Source organism: Heterodontus francisci, chromosome 36 (assembly GCF_036365525.1).
Source record: "Heterodontus francisci isolate sHetFra1 chromosome 36, sHetFra1.hap1, whole genome shotgun sequence".
Classification (NCBI taxonomy): domain Eukaryota; kingdom Metazoa; phylum Chordata; class Chondrichthyes; order Heterodontiformes; family Heterodontidae; genus Heterodontus; species Heterodontus francisci.
The window spans coordinates 12,776,373-12,802,627 of record NC_090406.1 but is presented as its reverse complement, the minus strand read 5'-3'; the positions used below and the strand labels follow the sequence as shown (position 1 = coordinate 12,802,627).

At 39.8% G+C, this 26,255-nt stretch overlaps 1 protein-coding gene across 4 annotated transcripts in view; it reads right to left on the bottom strand.

Moving 5' to 3' along the window:
• Nucleotides 1-24,717, bottom strand: part of dazap1 (DAZ associated protein 1) — a 29,369-nt gene extending 4,652 nt beyond the window's left edge. Inside the window, exons 1-8 of one of the 4 annotated variants that reach the window (XM_068016178.1) lie at nucleotides 24,435-24,717; nucleotides 16,799-16,839; nucleotides 16,054-16,220; nucleotides 13,935-14,009; nucleotides 13,093-13,203; nucleotides 10,786-10,834; nucleotides 5,316-5,398; nucleotides 1,399-1,555 (exon numbers count right to left, since the gene is read on the bottom strand). In XM_068016178.1, the coding sequence (XP_067872279.1) occupies nucleotides 1,399-1,555; nucleotides 5,316-5,398; nucleotides 10,786-10,834; nucleotides 13,093-13,203; nucleotides 13,935-14,009; nucleotides 16,054-16,220; nucleotides 16,799-16,839; nucleotides 24,435-24,463 (712 nt within the window). In that variant the 5' untranslated portion in view covers nucleotides 24,464-24,717. The remainder of the gene's footprint in view (nucleotides 1-1,398; nucleotides 1,556-5,315; nucleotides 5,399-10,785; nucleotides 10,835-13,092; nucleotides 13,204-13,934; nucleotides 14,010-16,053; nucleotides 16,221-16,798; nucleotides 16,840-24,434) is intronic. The other 3 variants (XM_068016179.1, XM_068016180.1, XM_068016181.1) reach the window with 3 other exon arrangements.
• Between the last annotated feature and the right edge of the window lie 1,538 nt (nucleotides 24,718-26,255).

Here is a 26,255-nt window from a genome sequence, read left to right as displayed (position 1 = left end):
CATCCCAAGCCCTCCAATGTTGTTTACCAAGGCAATCGGCCTCTTTCAGTTAAAATTCAAACTCCACATACAAAAAGGAATTTCTTACATTCATTGGCAAATGTCACCCAGACTAGTCTCCAAGAAATCCGAGCATCATTCAAGCGATAGTTCATTACTTGATGCACATAAGGCCTCATTGTGAGCAAACCTGCAATTCTTTGCCGCAAGGCACTGTTAAGACCCTTAACAAGGGCAGTGTAGCATGCAGGGAAAGAGCATATGAGCCAAAAGTCAGAGTGGAGTAGGAAGGACTATGGCGATGCACTGGATTATACCTAGGTGCATTTTCCAACAGGGTCACAAGATCAGCAATCGAGAGCGATAAACCTAGCTCATTTCAACCTACCCTCCAACCCCAGAAGCAGAGGGGCCAATTATGTCCTCTCCCTAAACTAACTCAGCATATATAAGGGAATCCTCACTGGTCTGTAAGAAGGTAGTTCCATGAACAGCATCTGAAGCATCAAGGTACTAATTGCATCTCAGCTGACTTATAAACCAAGACATTTTTAACAAAGGAGACCTGCTTTAATAAGAATGATCTCGACTCTGCATACAAGCTTTTAAGTCAGAAAATATAACCTGGCAACCACAGTAGAGGCTGCATTGTGCCAGCTAAGAACAAAATATACATTTATGCAACACCTTTCATGTCCTGACAACCAATTAATTCTGAGTCAGTCACATTTTATCGGCAACCACACCAGCCACTAAGCATAGTCCCACTAAAGGACTAGTTTTTATATATTAGGTTGCTGGCTCCTACTTTGTGTACTGCACCAAAGAGTAAATCTAGATTACGTGCTTGAGGTTTTAGTCTAGCACACACAAACTTTCTAACTCGGGTAAAAACACTAAGAAGCAGTTCGTTGCAAGATTGTATACAAAGTGGTTAGTTGGAAAACATGCAAGACTATCAGAGGCAGCTCCAAAAATATCTCTGGGTGGGGGTGGGGGGAAATCTTCCTTATAGGTTTAAAGCTGAATGACTATGAAATAGAAACAGATAAGCAGCAGCATGTAACGTGCATGCACCTGAATGGTCGTTGCCTCGAAAAAGACCCTCCCTCCAGGTGAGCCCCCCACTGAAATTTTTGTCTGTGGCGGTTAAATCAATTGAAAATCCCGAGTTGCTAAAATGTATACTACTGTTAAAAAATGCTAAAGGCAAATATTTCAGTGATGCTTTTGTTTAAAGCTTTCCAAAATTTAAAGTCAACAAACAGTTACTACATATTTTAAATTTAATAATTCTAGAACTTAACAGTACCATTTGAGAAAAGTTTACATCACACATTAAATGAGATTACCTCAATCACATTCTTGGTTATTGCTTTGAATGCTTAACCCATTTACCTTGTGGACTACCATAACTCTGTTGCTGCCAGCCTTGTGAGGGCTGACCTCCCCAGCCATTAGCTGCATTTGGCAAGCTTCTGCCCCACTGTGGCGCTCCTGGCTGGCCAGGACCTGGACCTTTACTGTCACGAGGCTCTGCACGTTTCACTTCAACCTAATTAGGAGAACAGAGGAAAGCATATAAAAGCCACTCCGCCAACTCTTCCACACCCCTCTCCCTTGACACACCCATATCTATTAAACTTAACATTACACTTACATCTTATAACTTACAACTACATTAAATAGCTTAAATAGGCCAATATATAAATAAATATATATGTTTCTCAAGTATAAATTATTGCTTTACACTAGTGTTCATTATAGGACAGGTTAGGTGTACTTCAAATTAAAAAATATCTAATTTTTGTAATTAATTTGAAATTAACAAGATCAAAGTCTAGTGTAACAGAAATCAATCTAACCATCACCATTTTTACAGAACCACATTACCTGAGAAACATAGTCTTTAGATTGCTGTGGCCTTACTTAAAAAATGTTATTTAAACATCTAATGGAAGATAATGACTTACCTTCCCCAGGCTATGCATAAAGAATCTCAATTAATTACTTGAAACAAAATGTCAGAAGGGAATGGATGAGCTAATCGAGTCTTAAATTACATCTTTAACAGAAAAAGGAAATACATGCAGATAAAAATGGACAGTTGAGTAAATTAGAAGCAAATCTTCATACTGTATTTGAATAAATTACGCATCCGCACCACTTAGCAAATAGCACTTGAAGTCAGTCAAAAGTAGGGTGTCACGGAATATACAAACCAACATCATGTGCATGTGTCAAAAACAATTATTTGCTATTTTGTTAACTGTCTCAAAGTTTATTGGTGATATGTTTTAATAATTCCCATTTCTCAGTACAGTACCATCAACTACTTAACCATATTTTTTGGCTGCTTACTTTATTCAGGAAGTTGCATACCTTTAGTTTAAAATTTACTGGAAAAGGAATAAAATATTTTGGATACTACCTTGAACCAGCTAAGTCATTACACTAATGTCAAGCTAAAGGCTCTTTTTATAGACAGAAGAACCAATGACAGCAAATGGACGATATTTTTAAGTCATTAAAAACTAATTTCAGACTTCCATTCAATAGTTTGATAAAAATGGATTAATAGTCTGAATTCCATAAAGTGATGCAAAAGATGCTGAACTGAATGATTGCTATTCATTCTAGCAAGCTAAAGGTCTTGACTGATGTTTAACCCTTTCACTGAATGGGAATTGCATCTGGTTAATGCGACAAATTCTATATACTTTGAAGTATTAGTACAGAAACTTCATTTCACTTAAAAAAAATTATACTTTGTTTCCAAATTTAGCTTCCAAATTTGGAGTAGGTTAATAAAAATGTTCTTTTACATGATGCAGATGTTTGCAGCAGGATTTAACCACCAAAAATAATTCCCATCTGAAATTGACATGGTTATGGTAGACGGTATATACTTTACTCAAATTTTCTGGCCTTGACCTTATTTTTTTTTTAAATGGCTAAAATAGTGCAGTTTTGTTTATTGCAGTACATTGGCATATCACAATAGTTTTGATATTCCTACACTTTATATTTCCAATGCTCCATTATGCAAATAAGATTTGCACTTGTCAGTTTGTACACTAAGCACAATTTTTTTTTTTAGATACAAAGGTTAGTTCTACTGCAAATCTAAAAATAACCTACTCTACTGTCAGTTTAAAAAAAAAATTCTCTTTAAAATAATGCTATAAGCACCATAACCAAAAGGTATATTATTGGACAGTTCTGCGAGTGGGTTGGTAGAAAGGGAGTGAGAGGGAAAGACTCAATAAGGTTTTAAAAATTACAGTATCTTAGCTTTACACACCACAGATGTACTCAAATTTTATACAGCACTCTGGGCAAAAATTGAAACTACAATTAGCTATCTTGATAAAGCGGCATGCAAAGCAACCCTTTAAAAATTGTCACTCCAAAGTTAAAAAGTCTATTCCAAATTCAATTTCCATTTTTACACAAGAATGAACCAAAGAGAATACACTTGTATTATCAAGGCACATCAACGCTAAAGGTTGGGACATAAATTTAACAAACCATTCCCTTCATATCCGAAGCAACTAAAGGCACAGCGGACATGAACTGTTGTGGATTAATCCAGAAATTAAGTTGAACTGACTTGAAGTGTTGTGCTCATTAAGTGGAGGGAAAGAAGCCCTTCCCAAGTGCAAAGTATAGCTTCTTCTACTCTGCGAACATGCCTCAGGCTCAACATTTAACAGCAATCCTTTCTGCAATAATGCAACATTTTTCTATTTCAGACAACCGTACTACAGCCTCAGACTGCAAATTAGTACCAAAATTAGGGACACTTCGGTGTCCACTGGGAACTGGATTGAGTGCCCGAACTCCTAGCAAGGGACTCTTACAGCCAGCAGAATTTCATCCTATGGTCTGGGCTGGCTTCAAACCCAGATCAGAGATAACGAAAGGCTAATATCTAAGCCACTGCATTACACAATCCATAATAAAGTGAATCTCTAACAATGTGTTACTCAGTTATACTGGTGGCCTTACTAATTTATTCAAAGTGGAAATATATAATTTATCAAGTAATTGCTTTCAAAATTGGAAAGTTATACTCAAAATTCAAGCTGTATCGCTTACCAAAACCTAGAACTGCATCCACTTTCTGACAAGTCTTGCAGTGCTATTTATCAAGTTGGGATTTAGGGACTGGCAAGCTAATTTTAAACATGCCAGGAAATGCCTCTGAGGAATACAACAGCAATGAAGAATCAGCAACTGGGTCACTACAGCATTGTTATATGCCACAAGCAGACTCAACACTATGGCACAGCTTCAGCTTCATGGAACAATGAGGGCTAAACAATGGTCAAGCGCCAACAACTTGTTTGGCAGTAGAATCTGCAGTAGAAGTTTTCAACGCTCATTAGTGACTCCCAAGTTAAACATGAAGCAATTTTTATAAACTCTCTTTTGCCCAAAGTACTGAAAGTATGAAAGGATCAATCTCCTTTGGAATTGATTTACAAGAAGCATTTAACCCCACATTTTAAACTCAATTATTTTACATGATCTGCACTACACAGCCCATGTAAAACAAGAGCCAGATATACTAGTTCACAACCCACCGACCTCCCCCCACCCCCATTTCCAGGTTAAACAGCTTAATTTGCTGCTTCCCTAAACATAAAATTAAAACACTAACACATGGTATATTACAACACAGTATGAAGATCAAGCAAATGAGGCCACTTAACTGGGTTTTTACATTAAAGCATGTTATTATCGACTAAAGTATACAGCAAGTGACCTCTCACAAAACAAAATAAAATTGACCACCAGTCCTTCAGCATGCCAACACAGATATGACACTTAATATGAACACTACCAGTTTTCTTACAACTCAAAACTTACTAGTCACAAATTCTGTCCTTAAAAACATATCTGAAGGAGTGGTTTCTTAAACGGAGACTTAAATGATTAATACAGATTTCACCGGTCTTCTGATGAATAGCTAATACAGGTAATTAATACTAACGTGCAAGCAGCTAATAAATTCTGCTTAAAAGCATGCACACTAATTTCTTACATATGGGCATAATTAATTTAACTTAAGTTCCACTCTTTTGAAAAGTGCTTTTGTATTTCTAATTATTAAAAGCATGAAATACAACTGATTTACTGCTTCTTCCACAGTAAATAGGATTAAAAACTAGATCCTTCTAAGAGTTATTAAATTACCTCTTAACAGGATTCTCTTCAATGTAGAGACCACACACTATAACCCCAGTGAAATCTCCAGTCACCTAAGCCTCGGTTCAGTCTAAGGGTAAAATAAAACTACAACTACACACTTTTTTGCCCATGATGTCGTGATAATGCATGTTGACAGCCTGGTCCACTGATTGCTCGTCCTCGAAAGTAATAAATCCAAAACCTATCCAACGACGAAGAGTGAATCAAGGTAGCAGGGTGTAGTGACACAAAACAGGATGATGCACAGTATTAGGGCGGGGTAATTTAAAGGATATCCCAGGGTTTCAGATAATTGGAAGCCCCTTCTTTTCAATCACTGACAGGAGGACAAGTTTCAGCCAGTCAGGATTTCAGCTATATTGAAATACACTAATTTACCACAATGATAACTACTTATGGACCACAAAATTCCATAAACCATTTTACGGTGATCCATAACAGAAGCTGTGTTTCAAAACTCGGAGCTTTATGGTAGGATAGGTCAACACCAAGTTATGAGCACCAGCTGGTTCCATGAACTCCAAAATGATGGGGTTTAAAAAAAAGCTGCATTATGGTCTGACCAGCCATCAAGACTGAAAGAAACTGACAAGGCATTTGAAGATCTGCTCTTGCTTCTAATCGCAATGAAAAATTTAAATGTAAATTATTTGCATATATAGCGTGACATCAAGTGAAAATGATAAATACTGGGAAGAGTTTAAATTAACATTGAAGCCTCAGTCAAGGCAACACATGCATTTATAGGGTATTAACAGGAGCAGGGAAGAAGAATTCATATTAGGACTACTTATGAAAAGCAATAAATGTTGGGCAGTTAGATTCATCTCACTATTATATTCCTAATTTCAGCCTAATTGCTGTGGGGAGGTTCTAAACAAGGCGGCCAGTGCTTCTTCCAGCAGGGAGGGGGAGAAACATCAAAGGGAGAGCTCTCCATGGGCAACTCCTGTGTACCTCCTACCAACATATTAAGGAATAGCCGTAGCAGAAGTCTCAGAGCTGGTCAACCAACCTCAGCTTCAGAACTGTAATGAATTTTATTTTATTTTTTTAAATCAAAATGTGTCAATTTTTGTAGCAAGCTGGATTTATGAAACTCAACTGCTTTAGCTACAGAGCTTCCCTAGGTACATTTGGTTATTACAATGTCCTTAAGAATGCAAGCAGTTGGCCCTCAAATATAAGAAAATGATAAAGGGGTTCCTATGTTTTAAAGGGACTAATTACAGAAGCTGACATTTTAGAACTATACACTGCAATGCAAGTCAGCCAATATACGCAGTTTACCTTTATTAAATAATTGTGGTAATACCAAGCTACTCAATAGTGGAACAAGACTATAAAAACAGTACCTCCAAAAGATGGACCTCGTTTGGCAGAAATGCATGCAGAACTTATTGAAAACACTATACAATTAGCCAACGTTCATCATAAACGCCAAACCTCTATTATTCCGCTTTCTTCACAACAAATGTTAACAGTGTAACTAAGCTGGGAATACCCAAAGGCGGACTACACATTAGGTGGCAGCACAAATTAGCAAGGGAATGGAGGGAAGCACTTGGCTTGAGCAACATGGCTAAAATGTAGTGCCGGACTCATGGTCTGATACACTACCACTTTCTATTTGCCTGTGGATCTCAAATATCTAACCATCTGGACACCATTACAGTTCAGCTGGGCATTGCCAAAAGCTAAAACAAAACAAGGAGGCCAGGGATAACAGTAATAAAGTTTAAAACAAACTAAAATAGTGAGGTTAAAATATGAAAAATTGATTTGCAGTTTTCAATTGATTTCTAGAAAACCACTGGTGAAAGAGCAATGTAATTTTGGGGCCAACCAGTCTTATCTGAAACCCTGCGTTTTTCCTCTTGGTAGGCACATTGCTTTGCAGCTAGTGCTGACAGCAGCAACATAGTGCTATAGCTTTATAAACCAAACTAAAATATATATATTATATATATATATATATATATATACACACTACTGGCAGCACCCTCAAAGCTTATCCAACAGTGTTGGTCAGCCTGAGAAGTTCTATTTAAAAACATCTGATACACAAAGATACAGGCCAAATGGTTTTGCAGCAGGAAATTCTGCTGTCAGCAACAAGAGCAAATGACAAAGGTCTTGCAGTTCCCAGACAGACATATCCCATCCCTCCTGTGTGTGTAGAACTGGCCTGTACCTGTGTGATACAACTTATCACAAACCTAAAGAAAATCTAAAGAGATAAGTTAATTACAACAAAACAAGGCACATACATGTTTCTTAACATTACTGCACTTAGATTTAACTAAATAAACACTTGCATATATAAATTATGATACTTAAATAACAAAGCAAAGAATCTAAGACTGAAGACTAATTAACTTACGTATATATTAGACACAAAAATCTTGAAAATGAGTATCCAAAGTAAATGAATGGATTCAGATGACAAACTAATTACAATAGGTAAATTATCAGTTAAGGCCATGATAACGTCTTCTTGTTGGATTAGATTTTAAAAGTTGACAGTCAGCAAAAAGGTTTCAGATATAATAGCTGACAAAATAGGATTCTATAATAGGTCAATTGACATATCTATATGTGACAAAAATAAACCTGGAAAACCTGAATCTTATTTAGGAAAATACAGCAACTTTGATGAAAAAGTGCATTCAATTTTGTTAGGACATCAACTGACTCAAAAATGGAGCATGATGCTCAAAAACTTGAAACTATTTTAATAAGCATTCTGACTAGTATAGAAAGGTTTTCACATACAGATTCTTCATAAAAGGTTCTCAGAAATGGCAAATGGACTCCATTAGCAATTTACAGTTCAATAAAACTGTGAAAGCGAGTTCACTCTACATAACATTTCAAAGAATTTACAGCTTAAGAGCTTTAAGTTGGCTGCAATTTACCAATCTGATCACACCACATTCAGCCTCTATAGACCTTGGGTGTTTCTACTCAAATTCATATAAAAGTTTTATTTCAGCTGATTGTCCAGTGTACAGGATACACTTACCACATGCTTGGATACAATTTCCTCCCAGTGAGATAAGTTTGGATTTAAATGGTCATGGTCTTGCATTGTAATATATAAAAATATTTACCATAGGAATATACTGGGCAGTCTATCTGACAAGTTCCTGCATCTAGAAAATAGCATATCCCATGACTCAAATTATAATCGCTCCAAATACTTATCTAACTCTTGAATTTACTGATGCAATCAACCTTCATTGCCCATCTCAAAAGCTCATTTCATCCATTTACCACCTCAACAGAACGTACTTAAATATATTGTAGTTAACATTTATTTAATTTCTCTCTTCAGGGTACCATTTATATTTCAGTTCAGGTGTAATTTCTCCCTTCAGTGTCCAAATTTTGATATTGTCAAGGTGGCACTGTATCTGCTATATTTGCATATTTAGACCAATGATACAACATTGGGTTAAAATTCCCAATTTACCACAAGCAAGTTCAGTGCTCAGTCTAGTCACTGGCCACAACACTGAAGTGGAGAGATGGTGCCAGGGTCAAAAGGGAAGGACATCACCAACATTATTATGGCGCCTCAATATTAGGCTGATAGAACTTGGCCAGCAAGGATCACACAACTGTGGAAAAATGACTTGCAGCTTCAGCTCTGTGGTCTTTTGAACACTAGTTATTTTCTTTAGCAGAAACACAACTACTTGGACTGTAGACTTGACAATACAGTTCCTTGGGCTTGCAAACTGCAGGTTAGGACAAAAGCATGTATTTCCTCTTTCGTAACACACATGCACTGCCTCAAAGTATTCTATCCAACAGCATGGCTGAAAACTGGTAATACTTGCATAATGAGATCACATCAAGTGGTGAGTCAGACTTATTTATTTTTCTCTTCATGGGATAAGAGCATCGCCAGTAAGGCCAGCATTTGTTGCCCATCCCTAATTGCCTTGGACAACTGAGTTGTTTGCTAGGCCATTTCAGTAGGCAGCGGAGTCAACCAATTTGCTATAGGTCTGGAGTCACATGCAGGTCAGACCAGGTAAGGACAGCAGATTTTCTTCCCCAAAGGACATTAGTGAATCAGATGGGTTTTTACGACAATCGATGATACTAATGGTGCCATGAAACAGAGACTAGCTTTCAATTTCAGATTTTAATTAAATGAATTAATTAAATTCTACCAGCTGCCATGCTGGGATTTGAACCTGTTTCCCTGGATTACAAGTTCGTAACATTATCACTACGCCACTATCTCCCCTTCAAGCTGAGGCATTCTAAATACCTGCAAACCAGACCACTACCCACCTTTTGTACGATAATGAAATTGCTGTGAACTACCAAAAGACCCTCATTAAACCTACAAAGTCATGTAGTGGAATCTTCTGTGAATGTGATGTGACAGTGCACTGAAAACAGTGGAATAGTCCTGACTGCAAACAACAAACTCAAAAAGGGGCAAAATGTTCGACTGTAAAGTTTCATATACAAGAACTTACATTTATGTAGCAAATTTCACTACTTCAGCAAATAAAGCACTTTTGAAGTGTGGTCACTTGTAAGGAAACATGGCAATCAATTTGCACACAGCAAGGCCTCACAAACAATGAGATAAATAATGAGTTAATTTCTTTTAGTGATATTGGTGGAGGGTAAATATTGGTCCCGACACTGGGGAAACTCCCTTGCTCTTCAAATAAGGCAATGGGAGCTTCTACATCCACCTGAGGGGGCAGATGAGACCTCAGTTTAACACCTTATCTGAAAGATGGCACCTCCCACTGTGACTTCGGTTAAAGATCTCATCTAAAACTGCACTGAAGTGTCAGCCTGAATTGTTTTTAGGTCTCTGGAATGAGGCATGACCCCATTACATGCATAAGAACAAACCAGGGAAAGCTCATATCTGTGGCCCAACATACAAGCACTTTCATACAACTTCAGCATTACTCATTTAGGCATCACCCAAAATAATTGTTTAAAACCTTACAACTATTCACTATGTTTATACTGATCACTTGTCCAAAGTTAAATTGCGTTCTGTTACAGCAATAATTTTACCAAATAAATTTTAATGCTAGTCTCATACAAAAGAGCAGCATTCCACTAAAATAATGCTTTTCATAGAAAGTTTAACAGGGTCCAGGAGTCTTCCAGAGGCACATTAAGTCTTTGATGTGAAGTTTACGTAATTCAGAATTTTACTGCCTCGCAACAAACAGCTACAGGGAATGACAAACTGGTAGCCTACCAGAGAAGTTACTCTAATAGTCATACATTGATATTTCTAATAGTGCTGTATAAAATGCTTGATTTTCCCAAGTAAGCAACCTAGTATGTATAGCCTTCCTCCATTGGTATCAAGTTAAATATTTCTAATTTGTGATTGTCAAAGTTTAGATTAACATTACTTCTCAATGTCTTTTTAAGAAAAAAAAATTGGAAAATTGAGTCACATACACATTCTTTGAGAACCCATAGTGAAAAGTACTGTATGGCTTAAAAGAGACAGTTTGTCATCTGAATATAAGATGGATTAAATCAGCAACAAAGTGGATCAGCCTTTACCTCGGGGCCTCTGCTTCTCGGCATCATAGATCATTACCACTTCAGAGACCTAAAAGAAAGAATCAAAATATCAAAAGCAGCAAGACCAAAGGGAGCATGGGACATGGGGAGAAAGCGGGAACAGGGTATTGAATTAGACGATCGACCATGATCTTTTTTGAATGGCGGAGCAGGCCCGAAGGGCCTACTCCTGCTCCTGCTTTCTATGTTAAGACAAACAAATAAAGCAAACACATGGGCATGGAGGACTGAAAGTCAAGAGAATTCCATTTGGACAAAGCCAGTTTATTCAGTTCTATGCCCCTATATCCCTCTAATCAACATGCATTGAATAGGAACAACTTATCGATTTCCCCCTCAAATCTACAATGGAATCCATTACTGCTTCAATCTGTGGCTCAGAAGAAGTAACTCCAACATATGACAGAAGCATATTGAAAACTAAAAGTACTGGACAGGGAAGAGTTCCTTTTACTTGGCAAGAAACTGTCATTTGGGAGTACCTCCATAGCAGTTAAAACTCATCGTGATTCAGCCCACTTTTGGATAATGAAGTAGAAATTTCAGTGGCCTTTAGGAAATTGCCCTTAACAAGCAGCAGAAACACCTGATGTTTTAACTATCGTGGGGGGACAATTCATACAATGTGCTCACAATACTGTGCAGTTGAAGTAAAGCAAAGTTGCATTATAGATGCATGTTATTCTGCAGTGTAATTGCTAGAAATCAAGACATTTTGCAACTCATAATTCAAGCACAGATCAACAAAATGATGTCTCCCAGCATCAAGAAAATGTTTGTACTATATAGCGCAAGCTTTCAGAGCAGCTTCATTTGGAAGATCTGTTTATTGCTGTTTCAAAGTTTGGCATAGACACCTAACCTAAAGTATGGTTCTACAAGTGCAGGCTGTCCTTCAGCATCTCTGGGGCCATACTTACCATGTGCAAGGATGGATAGTATCCATCAGCAAGCTATCAAACCACACAGAGCATCACACAGTTGAGTGTGGCCCTGTTGTCAGTCCTCATTATATTCCACGGATTGAGGAATAAAGAAGAAATTTTTGGGGTTGGGAGGCTGTAACTAGCAGGGAACTGCAAGGAACAGTATCTGTGCATCAGCTGTTTATAATATATAATTAATGACTTAGATGAGGGGACTGAGTGTAATGTATCCAAGTTTGCTGACGATATAAAGTTAGATTGGAAGTAAGCAGTGAGGAAGACGCTCAGTGAGTGTGCAAGAACATGGCAGATAAAATACAATGTGGCAAATTGAGAAGTTATCCACTTTGGCAGGAAAAAGTGAAAGCAGGATAATTTTTGAATGGCAAGGGACTGGAAAATGTGTGCTGACAGATCTGGGCGTCTTTACACATCACAGAAAGTCAACATACAAATACCGCAAGCAACTAGGAAGGCAAATATTATGTTAGCGTTTGCTGCAAAGGGATTGGCATTTAAGAGTAAAGAAGCCTTACTACAATTGTACAGGGCACTGGTGAGGCCATAAGTGGAGGACCATGTCCAGTTCTGATCTCCTCACCTACGAAAGAACACACTTGTCCTGGAGGGAGTGCAACAAAGATTCATTCGACTGGTTCCTGCAGCGAGGGAAGATTGTCTACTCCAGAGATCTGTGGTGCTCAAGTCATTTGAGTACATTCAAGACAGATGTTGACAGGTTTTTGGGCACTAAGGGAATTAGAGGATATGGAGATAGTGTGGGAAGGTGGAGTTGAGGTAGATCAGCAACAATCTTGCTGAATGGCGGAGCAGGCTTGAAGGACAAAATGGCCTACTCCAGCTCCTATTTCTTATCTTCATCTACATTTTAGCTGGTGTAGATGCAACCAGGTACACTTATCTCCTGCACTTAAACAGTGAACCAACAGATTTCATTTAGCAAAGGAAATGCAATACTACAGATTTTTAAAAATTCTACTGGGAGATATAGAAAAAGCGACAACAGGACAGATCTGCACACATCCAAGCTATTTTCAGAAAGCGAGTTTTTGGATTAATGGGTTGTTCTCACATCACACAATGACTCCCTTCTATACTGTGCACTTTATTAATATGCAGAATATCCATCACATGAAGATGAAGAATTTCACCTGGGCAGATAAAAAAATTCCACATAACAAACACCAAGTGGCCACTTTGTGAAACGCGTTTTTAAAATCTCCACAGTATAGAACTCAAATGACAAATAAGGAAAAAAGGTTCGACACTGGATATAAAGAAACATTCTGAATATTCTGCAAATAATTAAGGACAAGTGCTAACATGACAAATTACTCACCACTCCAAACCTTTTGAAGTAATCCCTGAGCTCTGTCTCACTGCAGTTGTGAGGAATTCCACCAACAAATACCTTCTTTGATTTATTGCTGCTCTGGTTTTGTGAACCCTTCTGCAAAGTCAAAAAAAAAGTATTTACAAAACGACAATAAAACCGTGCATACTGTGATCCAAAAATGACTGACTCAAATACATATTTAAAACATAGAAAATGATATGCCTTACTAGCAATTTGGAAATCAGTAGTGCTCGGGTCATTACTATAGCTGATATTTCATCTTGACGCCATGAATGAGGCTGAAAGTTTTCACTAATTAGACTACTAGGAAAAAAACTATTAAAAGTAAAACTTTCCAATGCAACTTTGTTGAGAACAAAAACTAAATCGAGTTTCTTCCTTTTCCTCAAAGCTAGAGGTCTTCCCTAACCTAATCCCAGGCCTCTGCCAGCACTCCAAGGCCATTTGGCAGTAAAAGCAAATACTCCAGTTATCTTATTCCCAAGTTAAGGATCACTTATCTTCCAAATGACACTTAGCCACGATGGCTAGAGCCGAGGAACTCAGCAGCACACAATAATGTCTCCACTCTGTGGCACAATGCACTGGGACTCAACCAGTAAAAAAAAATTTTTAAACCAGGTTTACACATGAACAAACAAACTGACACCTCTTCTTTCCTTCCCACTCCCCAAATATTAGGGATTATAAATATGAGACAATTTACTGAAAACTGCCCTCTACCACAGAAAAACAACATTTATAAGAAACCATAGGTTTGAATACACTAAGAAAAGGGAGTTTCAGTGTAGTCCACAGCATAGCACTTTCTGCCCAATACTTACTCCCCATCCACCACCTTCTTTTGGTTTTGGCTTTTCTTGCTGCATGGAACGAGGTGTACATGGCTTTGGATCAATCTACAAAAAAAAAAATCTTAAATTAAAATGTAAGTGAAAAAATGTACAGAAAAGGCCACTTAATTCCTTCCCTAAACCTCTTTCCTCCTTGAAACCTATCTCTTTGAGCAAGCCTTTGGCCATCTGTGACTCGGCATCAAATTTTGCTTTATACCTCTCCCGTGAAGCACCTTGGGACTTTCTGTTAAAGGCGCTATATAAATGCAAGTTGCTGTCAGGTTATTTGACCAGATCTTACCAATGTATCTCAACCCATAAACTATTCATCTACTTCATGCTATATTATATCTATTTTAAAAAAATTATTTCATGGGATGTGGATGTCACCAGCAAGGCCAGCATTTGTTGCCCACGCCTAACTGCCATTCAATTGTCAAGGGCAATTAAGAGTCAACCAGATTGGGAAGGGAGCCGGTGGCGTAGTGGTAATGTCACTAGACTAGTAACCCAGAGCCCCGGGCTCTGGGGGACAAGGGTTTGAATCCCACCATGGCAGATGGTGGAATTTGAATACAATTAATAAAAAAAGTTTGGAATTGAAAGCTAGTCTAATGGTGACCATGAAACTCGTGTTGATTGTCGTAAAAACCCATCTGGTCCACTAATGTCCTTTAGGGAAAGAAATCTGCCATCCTTATTTGGTCTGGTCTACATGTGACTCCAGACCCACAGCAATGTGGTTGACTCTTAACTGCCCTCTGAAATGGCCTAGCAAGCCACACAGTTGTTTCAAACCACTACAAAGTGTAATAAAAGGAATGAAACCGGACAGAGCACCTGGCATTGACCTAGGCACCGGAAATGACGATGGCAAACCCAAACCTAGCCCCGTCGACCCTGCAAAGTCCTCCTCACTAACATCTGGGGACTTGTGCCAAAATTGAGAGAGCTGTCCCACAGACACCACTATCCATGGCGATGGCCTGTCCCAACAGATGGACAGATCCACCAGAGGTGGCAGCACAGTGGTCTAAAAATCAGGAGGCAGTTACCCTGGCAGTCCTCAACATTGACTCTGCACCCCATGAAGTCTCATGGCATCAGGTCAAACACGGGCAAGGAAAACGGATTACTACCTACCACCCTCCGACCCCATAGCCAATGGATCAGTGTTTCTCCATGTTGAACACCAATTGGAAGAACACAAAATGTACTCTGGGTGGGGGACTTCAATGTCCATCACCAAGAATGGCACCACTGCTGACCGAGCTGGCCAAGTCCTAAAGGACATAGCTGCTAGACTGGGGCTCCGGCAGGTGGTGAGGGAACCAAGAGGGAAATACTTACTTCACCTCGTCCTCACCAAGTTACCTGTTGCAGATGCATCTCTCCATGACAATATTGGCAGGAGTGACCAAAGCACAGTCCTTGTGGAGACAAAGTCCTGTCTTCAGAGGGTACCCACCATCGTGTTGTGTGGCAGTTCCAGCGTGCTAAATGGGATAGTACTTTCAAGTAACTTGGTTCTTAAATTGAATTTTCCAGCTACAATGTGGTTATATATTTGTACATTGCAATTATTTTATTTACACTTGTAAATGAAACTTTGTAACAAACTGTTCACCTAAAAGCATCCTATAAAAATTGCTATATATAGCCCTATTACTTCAAAATTATCGTCTAACCAGTCAGCAGTCATTGCAGATCATTCCTCATGGCTCTCCCAAAAGCACAGTAGATTCAAGTAGTTCAAAAGACGTTATTTTGAAACTTCAAGACACAGGACTGGGCTCATCAATCGAATATCTATAAGTTTGATGTAGCAAGACTTTTATTTCAAGACAGAATGGATACAGCAGGGCAGAACACGGACAGCTCAACTGTCAAGCTTCTAACTTGCAAATTATATGAATTGTCAGAAATAGGACTGAAGAATTGCCCGAGAAAGGCAACAAGTAAACACCCACCAGAAGATCAGCTGTTTAATGCCTCTTGGGTGGATGGTTCAAGTGTTGGGAAACCTACTCGCAGCTTTATAGTATTTTAAATCCTACTATTTGAGGAATGTTATGTTCAATTAGTACTAGTTTTAAAATCAACTCACCGTTCTTCCATCAAGATTATGAGGTCTGCTGGCTAGTACTGTGCCCACGCAGTTTGGATCCTTGAACTTCACAAATCCAAAACCTCGAGACTGGTTTGTCATTTTATCCTTCATTATGACACAATCAACTACCTCTCCATATTGGGAAAAATAATCACGGAGTGTCTCTGGTAACAATATAAAAATTAAGTCATAAATCAGTTTTTCTTCACTTTCAACAGCTATCACAGCCAATAAAATGCTTTCCAATCTACAAACTGGTGTACAAAACTATCATAGGAAGATATCAAGTAAAAACAATTGGGTAGTTGTGTTCAAGGTTCCTGCTTCAAATCTTTAAGTTCCAAGCGCAGACTGCAAATTTAAGCTTCTGAATAGGCAATGTAACTGACAAACTATTAATTGGGGGAGGGAGGGGAAAACAGAGGTGGGGGGGGGGGGGGGGGGGGGGGAAGGAAAAGAGAGGGAAAAACAAGATGCAGGGACAGAAAACCTAAATTGGAAAAGTTTCACCTAGAGTATCCAGTGTTGAATTATTGCATTATTTTCACTTGCTTACAACATGGAACCTTCATTGAAGAGTGCCTAGGCTCTCTGCACTAGACAGCAAAGGAATCAAATATGCACTGTTTCAAGACCACACTTGGATTAAGTCATCTTTTAACTTCAATCATTTGCAAAACAGATAATACAATTTCACTCCACTTTATCATTAGCACAAGTCATAGAACAGCATATAACCCACCCTGTGTAGTGTTCCAGTCAAGACCACCCACAAACAGCTTCCTGAAATATAAAGACAAATACCAGTATTAGCATTTCCTGAAACAATCTTGCCATGTCTGTTAAGTATTCATAAGAGATGATATGCAATAGTGTTTCAGAACGGGAAACTGTTGAAATTATATAAAACTGGTGTTAAGATACAAGATGAACATTCTCACCTTAATGAGTAATTGTTCTCATTTTCATTTTAATGCAACTCCAATACTGACACAGATACAAGAGGAAATAGGCTGATAAACCCAACCAGTGATGGTTACCCTCGACACGTGTAGCCTTAATCCCATGTGCCCAACAGCCTCAATCTACAGAATGCCAGGTGCAGTTCATACTCGTCTGCAGATTAGATGTTTAATCAAATTTTCTCTCAAAAGTATCAAATTAACCCATAATTTTATTAAAGAAATATTCAATCACAATCCATACAGAAACAGTGAACACTTAAATGTCTCAGCCATTGCTATTTCAGTTTTATGTTCTCAGATTACCCTAGGAAAACACTTGAATTAAAATGACAAACAATAGTTGCCAACATGGAAACAGCCACAAAGACTCATGGATTATCTCTCCCTGGCCTGTAACCTGTTCACCCTTTCTATAAGCATTAGGAAAACTGTGGTTATGGGACAGGGTGTCACATCTCCACTCTCAAATCACATTAAATCCGCTGGAACTGGGTAGCAAATTCTGCTTCTTTGGGTCCGTGGTGACTAACAATCTGACTCTCGGAGGGAAAGCAGCCACCACTTTTAGCCAACTCTCAAAACTTGCATGGAAAAAAAAACAAGCTGAACCATAGGGCTAGGATGCTGGTTTATGAGGCCTCAGTTCTCAGCACTTTACTGTATGGCTGTGAAACATGGACGACTGACAGCTTTCAAGAAAGGAAGAACAATTTTCATCTTCAATATCTGTGGTGCATTATTGGCATCTCATGGAAGCACAAAATTATGAATGTAACAGTGCTCTCAAAGGCAAATCTCAAGTATGCTAGCACTCATCAAGCTTAGGCGACTTCGCTGGCTTGGGCATGTTTGCGGAATGGAAAACTGACACATTCTAAGGATATTCTGTACGAGGAGGTAGCCGGAGACAGAAGATCAGTAGGACCCCCAAAAGCTCCGCTTCAAGGATGCTTTTCACATATGGGAGACACTCGCCAACAAAATGTAAATAGCGCCAGTGTGCACCACCATGAGCTTCAGGGGCTATAGCAGCTTAACAGCAGGCGCCAACACCGAAAACAGCACCCAATGAAGCCTGATAACCACTTCACAGGCGACACTTGTGGCGAATCTGCCTCTCATGGATTTGTCTCTTCAGCAAAAGTGCACCATGTGAAACTAACCACCACCAATTGCTTTGCTGCATGTCCATCATTTCATGTAGATGGAAGATGCAGATAACGATCAATAGACATTAACCAATCTAGTTATTAGAATGCAAATGCATGGTGCTATTTCAATAAGCGATGTCAAAGAATGTCTGCTCCCAAGCTATTAATGACCAGTTTTAAATTACCCATAAAATGTGATAAATGGCAACACAAAAACAAATCAGACTTGGCGAGCGACAAACATTGATTGGTCAGGAGACAGGAACTCTTTCCCTTCTTCAAATAGTGGCACGGGATCTTCTACTTCCGCCTGAACATGCAGGTGTTGAAGCCTTGGTTTAGCGCCCCAACCAAAACACAGCACCCCCAATATAATACTTCCTCACTACAGTGCCAAATGCTAGTTTAGACTACATTTATCTTATACTGCGCCAGGTCCTGCTAAACTATCACCCACAACTTTTTTGATCCACAGGCATTGGGGAAGCCAATTTAAAATTCTCAAACTTGCATATAAATGCTTCGATAGTCTCAACACCTCCTATCTTTAATCTCCACCAGCCCCTGAACTTTTATTTCCTCTGACTCTCGCCTCTTATGTGTCCCTCACTTCACCATTGGCAGCCATTCCAAAGAGGCGGAGCTTGTCAGATGTACACAGGTAAGGGCCATATAGTAAGGTAGATATGAGAATGGTACTGGAAAATAAGTAGGTAGACAAGATTTATTTCTGTTTGTGCGTGAACCCTCAAGATCAACTAGTTAGAACTCCTCTTTTGCAGGATAATTCTGACCTATCTTCCTGCCAAATGAATAGAACTGCATTTGCCATACTCTAGGTTACCCAAGATAAACATGAGTTTCTTTCAACACCAAAGTAAATGTTCGTGAATACTCAGGCAAACTAAGTGGCTGCTCCGCTGCTGGTTTAATCTACCTGTAACCATGGTTTCAATTTTAGAGCACTATTATATACACATTTCAGTCAACTACTTTTGAGTGTTCCCAGAGAACCCCAAAGCAACATGTTTGTAACACTGAAGACAAGCAATGCTCAAGCTTTATTTCAAAAAAAATTTAACATTTTTATACAGGTTTAAATAATGGTGGTTATTTAACCAAGACCCACGTGTAAAATAGCATCTGACCATGTCCACGTGATGTCCTAAAGCACTGTGTGGTCACTGCTATGGGAGCAAACATTGCAGCCAGCATATTCACAGCAGAATCCCATAAACAGCAAATGAGAGGACCGAATTTGGTTTTGGTGATGTTGGTTAAGACAACATGCTTAGCGTTTGTAAACAGTCCAACTGAACAAGATCATGTTGATGTTCTGCCTTTTTGATCAAACAATACAGCACACAGCCCCTCCCTACCAAAAGTAAACCAGATCACACTTCCAAAGTCCTGGAGTAAGTGGGGTTTGAACTCAACCTTCGGACATAAAATTGACTTGGTTGCCATCTGTTATCATCACAATTCAGAAGCACATATACATTTGCACAAATACTATGTTCCGGGTGTACTAACTCAGAAGCAAGATGTTTTGTTCTAGTATCAAAAGTCAGATTATCTTTCCTGTGTCCCTCTAGTCTCTCGAGTAATCATGCGCTGTTGGAAAGGCTACAGCAGGAAAGCATAGGGTTATAGGAAGAAGCCCACCGTTGCATTTTCCCTGCCTTTTCAGGCTGTCACAAACACAATCTATGTGGTTAGATGCACTAGACTTTCCCCATTTGCTGCCAGCAGAAAAAAAGTTACATTAGATTGTGTTTTGCATAGGAGCTCACCTAATCCCCAGAGCCAACTAAGTAAGCTTGGGCCTCAAGGCAATTTACGACAATCCTGAAACTGCCGAGGAGGGTTGAATTCGAGACTTCAAATGCACTATTTAGTTATGTAGCTTTCCCATTATCATCAAATACAATGTGATGTGATATTTAGTTTACTGGGTAGAACACAGGCCATCTGAAAAATCACATGGTAGAATGTACTCACCATCAACTCAGAGGTTAGACTTTAATCAAATGTGAGAATACTTCTATAAAATAACAGCAATTGAGTTTACTCAACATAACTATGGCTCCTCAAATTTAGGAGGGATGGAAACCTTATTAATTTTCACATTAAACGAGATAATGATCCATAACAATAGATTTACATTTAATTCTCTGTCTCTCCCTTAATCTCCAGCTTTTATCCTGATAGACTAAAACAATGAACTTCAATTGAGTGCCAAGATATATCTCCAGTAGTCTTCAAAGTTTGACCAGAAACAAAGGACGTCGAAAGCGTATCTTCAAAAAAAAAGCTGCCAAACATAAAGAACCCAAAGACACAAACGTTTGCATTTCAAGGACCAGCGTCCATTTGGAGTGTTGGAATCAAATCCCTTCAGCTACTTGCAAAATTCATCTGGCTGAAACAGCTATTCATCTGAATAAAGCAGGCAGAGACAAAGTTACAACTGAACATTAACACGTTCCTGACTCACACAATTGTTTTACAATACAAGTGACTACACTTCAAAAGTACTTCATTGGCTGTAAAGCACTTTGAGATGTCTGGGGGGTGGTGATAAGCACTATATAAGTGCAAGTCTTTTTCTTTTAAATGCTGGTTTTCAGAACACAGCCATTTTAAGATAGTAATTTCGAACCAGCACTGGAGACCCCCTCAGTCTTATCGTGGACACCAGTGATTTAATAAAGCATTAAGACAGTTGAGGTGAATACTTGTAACGACCCCAAATGAAACAAAAGACTGAACGTAAGGGAAAGAATAGACTTGCAAAAAATCCAATATAAAATGTAACAGAACAATTAATCATAGGTACTAACAGAAGCCAAAGGCAGCACAACAGCTTGTTGCTGGAGTTAAAATGTTTAGGTGGGAAATTTATATTGGGTCAACTGAAGTCCCTGCAACAAACACTGTTCCATAGCCACTGTCTCCATTCCTCTCCTTGACAGCAGAGGTAGAACCAGACACTTCTCAACCTTGGTGTCATATTTGACCAAGAGATGAGCTTCCAACCCTGTACCTGCACTAAGACTGCTTATTTCCACTTCTACCATCGCCAAATTTTACCCCTGCCTTGATCACCTGCTGCTGAAACTCTCGTTGATGCCTTCATGACCTCTAGACTCTACTCCAAAGCACCCCTGGCCGGCTTCACGCGATCGATACTCCGAAAACTCGCAATCATCCAAAACTCTGCTGCCTGTGTCTTAACTCACACCAATTTCTGATCACCCATGCTTGCTTGCTGACCTAAGCAAGGCTTCAAATTTAAAATTCTCAATCGCGTTATCAAATCCCTCCATTACCTCACCTTTCCCTCTCTAATCTCTTTCAGCTCCACAACATGGAGCTACTCTTCTCTGGCTATTTGAGTATTCCCGATTTTAACTGAATCACCTGGCAGACATGCCTTCAGCTGCCAATACACAGGGGAGACAGAGACATAGTGGCAATGTCACCAGACTAGTAATCCGGAGGCCTGGGCTAATGCCCTGGGGACACAGGTTTAAATCCCACTACGGCAGCTGACGGAATTTAAATTCAATTAATTAAAATCTGGAATTGAAAGCTAGTCTCAGTAATGGTGCCATGAAACTATCATGGATCGTTGAAAAACCTATCTGGATCACGAACGTCCTTTAGGGAAGGAAATCTGCCGTACTTACCTGGTCTTGCCTACATGTGAATCCAGACCCACAGCAACGTGGCTGACTCAACTGAAATGGCCTGGCAATTAGGAATGGGCTACAAATGCTGGCCTTGCCAGCAATGCCCACATCCCCAAAAAAATGCTCTGGAATTTCCTCTCAACTGTGTCTCTACCTCTGTTTCCTCCTTTAACAAGCTCCTTAAGACAGATTCTCTTTGACCAACCTTTTGGCCATCCTTTTCTCCTTACAAGGCTGGGTATTACATTTTCTTTGAAAACAAAGAAGTACCTTGGGATGTTTTACTAAGTTAAAGGCACTGTATAAATGCAATGAGTTGTTATAGAGGATTGAGTAGTTTATATCTGCCTCCAGTTATTGTACTTCTACTGGTCTGTATGTCACCTTCCCCAGTAAAACAGTACAAAGAGCAATGTTAACTGTTCACAGAGTTCTTTGAGAATCCAGTCGTAGAAACCATCCCATAATTGGTGCACAATGTCCACTGCACCGTGAGTTGTAACTGGCATTGCAGAACTGGTTTTGCAATAGAAGTACAATTGGTGCAACTTTGACAGCTACTAGGGTGATGGGGTTTGTGAGATTGCAGAAAATGTATTTTGATAGGCTAACTTTGTTTTGGATATTCACAGTACTGTCTGTCCAGTTCTTTAAGCCAGGTGAACCGTTAAATCAAAATAATCTCAACTTTATAAAAAGTAATGAATTACACCTTGTTCTTAAATATGGAGAACCATTAGGATCTTTTAAAATGTTCACTGCAACTCTAGGAAACAAGAAAAATATTTAATACAAATTTACAAATCTCAGCACCAAATTAGATAAATAAATGCTTTAAAAATACACACTAATTTGCTCAAAGTACAGAAGATTGTTTGGCAAACCAGAAATTATATGAATTACTCACCTCAACCGAAAAACACACTAGTACTTTGGTGTATCTGTGCTACGCACCAAAGATGTAGAACTGCAGGCCAATTTCCCAAAGGTGAGAGATACCATTTCTCATTGTTGCATGACATATCGTTCCCAACAAAGTAAGCACCAAATATTTTCATTCACACCTGCTCTAGACCCAACATTTGTTTCCTTATTTGTCCCATTACCACCCTTTTGCCAAGCACCATTATCCCTTTTGTCACTTAACCGCTCCGGTTTTCCAGCCTATTATACTTTTCTTTCCTCCCCTACCTTTGTACTTGTGTAAAACCTGTTACATCTCTAACTTTATCCAGTTCTATTGAAAGCTTATTGGCTTGAAACATAAACTTTGTTTCTCTCTCCACAGATGTTGTCTGACCTGCTCATAATTCCAGCATTTTCTGTTCAGATTTCCAGTACCCACAGTATTTTGATTTTCTAACTTTCATATATTGCTTGAATCATGTAACTTTCTTCCACTTGCCCATTGAGGGCCAATAAAATTCACTTCCTAGCAAGCGCCAGAAACTAAGCACTAGCACAAAGTTAGAGATAGCCCAGCTCTACATACTATCTTGTATTTTTGCTCCCAAGCACCACTCTTATTCACATATGGTCTCTTGACAGCGTAAAATAATTCCGGAGATCATACTCATTTGTGTAACACCAGGTGTAAATACTCAGTACGAAAATGATAGGCCATTTTGGAACAGTTTAGATTCGGGAAAAAATTGTGGGAGGAGGAGGGCACAGTGGGAATTTATATTTAAAGTTGTCTGAATATTAAGTTGCACAAAGATACATTACCACAGCCCTTAAAAATAATTAACATTAGTAATCTGTTAGCATCTACGCATTTTTAACTGGCGGATTGATCGATTATCAGATGTTCGGTTTAATTGGATCATACGTTTAAAACTACTACTTTTATTGTTCAAAAACATTTCAGCGGACTTTTAGTCCCCCCCCGGAGAAACAGACATGGCAGAGCACGTGGTGGGCAAACATTTAAATATTTCCTAGTCCCACTAATAAAACATTTTGGAAATAACTACCTTTCTGATGCTTGTAAGGGAGGAGGAACGAGAGAAAAGCGAGATTATAAATAAAAAGGCTTATTGTGATGCTGGTTGGGCTACACGTGTGCGACGTTGCCCTTTGCCATGCTTTCCCCTCCCCCCAACATCGTGGTTTAAGGGGGAGGGGAGGGGAGGGAGAAAGAGATCAACTAAACAACTAGAAAGGGGAAAGCCAATTGGAAGGAAACACAGGCCAAGGAACCCTCAAAGAGAGGGCTCCAACGAATTCACCATCATAAACTCCTCGGGTCCCAGAGAGGAGAGGGATGGAAACTCAACCCGCGAGAGCGAAAGGTAATAAAATTCCTCCCTCACTCCCGGTTGGACATTGACCTTTTCAGGCGCCATTACCCCATCCACCTCCTCCCTCCCCGGGTCCCTTTTAATTCTCCGCCCAGTTAATAATGTTACGGGGGAGAAAAACGTGGTAGAAACCTGGGCCGCTAGTCGCCGCCACTCGTAATGGCAGCCGCACACATTAAATAGGAGGAGAGGGGCGAAACTTTGACGATCTCCAAACTCAAGAGAAGGCTTCAGGGCCTAGCTCCTCGCTGCTTCCGCTCTTACCCGATCTCGTCGCCGCCCTGGTTGTTCATGGCGGCGGGTGGGGATGAAACGGGGCTGTCGGCGCGGCTCGACGGTAAGGTGGTTTCTCGGTGTGGGTCAGCCGTTTTCTCTGACTTTTTTTTTCTGCCGGAGCTGTGGGTCCGGTCGCTAAGCTGCTGGAGGTCAGTCGATCTCTCGATCAATTCGCGCTTCTCCCTCGTTCCTGGCGCCTGCGCTTCGCCGACAGCAAGAGAGAGAAAAAAAAAATCCCAACCGACGCCGAAACTGCGCAACAACCGCAGCGCTACGGGGCTTCCCGCCCTCAACGTCAGCGCGTCCCCATAGTAACCCTCCATCCGGGTCCTACCGAGTGGCGGGATCCCGCCTCGGTGCCGACTGGGAGTTGTAGTTTATCTTCGCTTTTGGTCATTCCTCCCAAGACTTCTTTCAAGAAAATGACTGACTTGCAATACCACGCACGCTTTTCATGACCGCAAGACATTCCCCAGAGCTGTTTTTTTTTACTGCCAATGAGGTAACTTTTCTTGAAGTATGGTCACTGTTATAATGCAGGAAAGGCGGCAGCAAGCGCCCACAAGAAACCTATCTACCTAGCAAAGAGCCGGCACAGGCACGATGGACCGAATAATCTCTTTCTGAGCTGTCCAATATAACCTGAAAGGCAAATCCTGAGTCAACTGCAGGCTGAATTATTGAAGGAAGTTTCTATACATTGGCAGATACTTGTAAATCTCTGGCTCCTGCTTCTTGGGTATAGCTATCTTATTAAGGTACAAAACATCAGTGTTCTTCCTGCATTCAATGGAATGAAGAATCAGGTAGGTTTTGGACCTGTTGGCTGACCTGCTGCCCCAGGAACAAACTTAAAATCTACCCAATGGTATTTGGAGCTGATGCTGGATATTAAACTCAGAAGGACATCACATTATCCAGTACCAATATCCCTCACAATGTTGTAGAACATAACCACTGATGAAAAGGGGAAAAAATGCATTTATATATCACCTCAGGATCTCCCAAAACATCTTTAGAGCCAATAAAGTACTCCTGAAGTGTAGCCACTGTTGTAATATAGAAAACACAGCAGCCAATTTGCACACAGCAAACTACCACAAACAGCAATGACCAAATAATCTTTTTTAGTGATGTTGGGTGAGGGATAAATATTGACCCAGGGAGATGCGAGGGCAGATGGGGTCTGGGTTTTATGTCTCCTCTGAAAGACGGCACAGAATTTTACAGCCCACTCTAGGACACCAGCTACAACCTTATGGTTTCCTTTGAATTTTTTCCTTTTCTTTGACTTCTATTTTATTGTTAATGCCCCCTTTTTAAGAAAGGCATTTGTTAATTTGATTCTTTATTGAGAACACATGTCGCCTTAATTGCTAATTAAAAATATTCAGGAGGAGTCTGGCCATTTAGGCGATGGTGCCTCCCATCATTTCCCCATAGTCTGCTTTTCCTCTTTTCAAATTTATATTCAATTCCCTTTTGAAAGTTACTGTTGAATCTGCATCAGGCAGTGCATTCCTGATCATAGTAACTCATTGGGTAGGAAGAACAATCCCATATTTTCTAATCTCTGGAATTCCCTCCCTCCTTTCCTCATTAGTATAGTGGTTAGTATCCCCGCCTGTCACGCGGGAGACCGGGGTTCATTTCCCCGACGGGGAGGTCGTATTTATTTAGGGCGGCGCAGTGGTTAGCACTGCAGCCTCACAGCTCCAGGGACCCGGGTTCGATTCTGGGTACTGCCTGTGTGGAGTTTGCAAGTTCTCCCTGTGTCTGCATGGGTTTTCTCCGGGTGCTCCGGTTTCC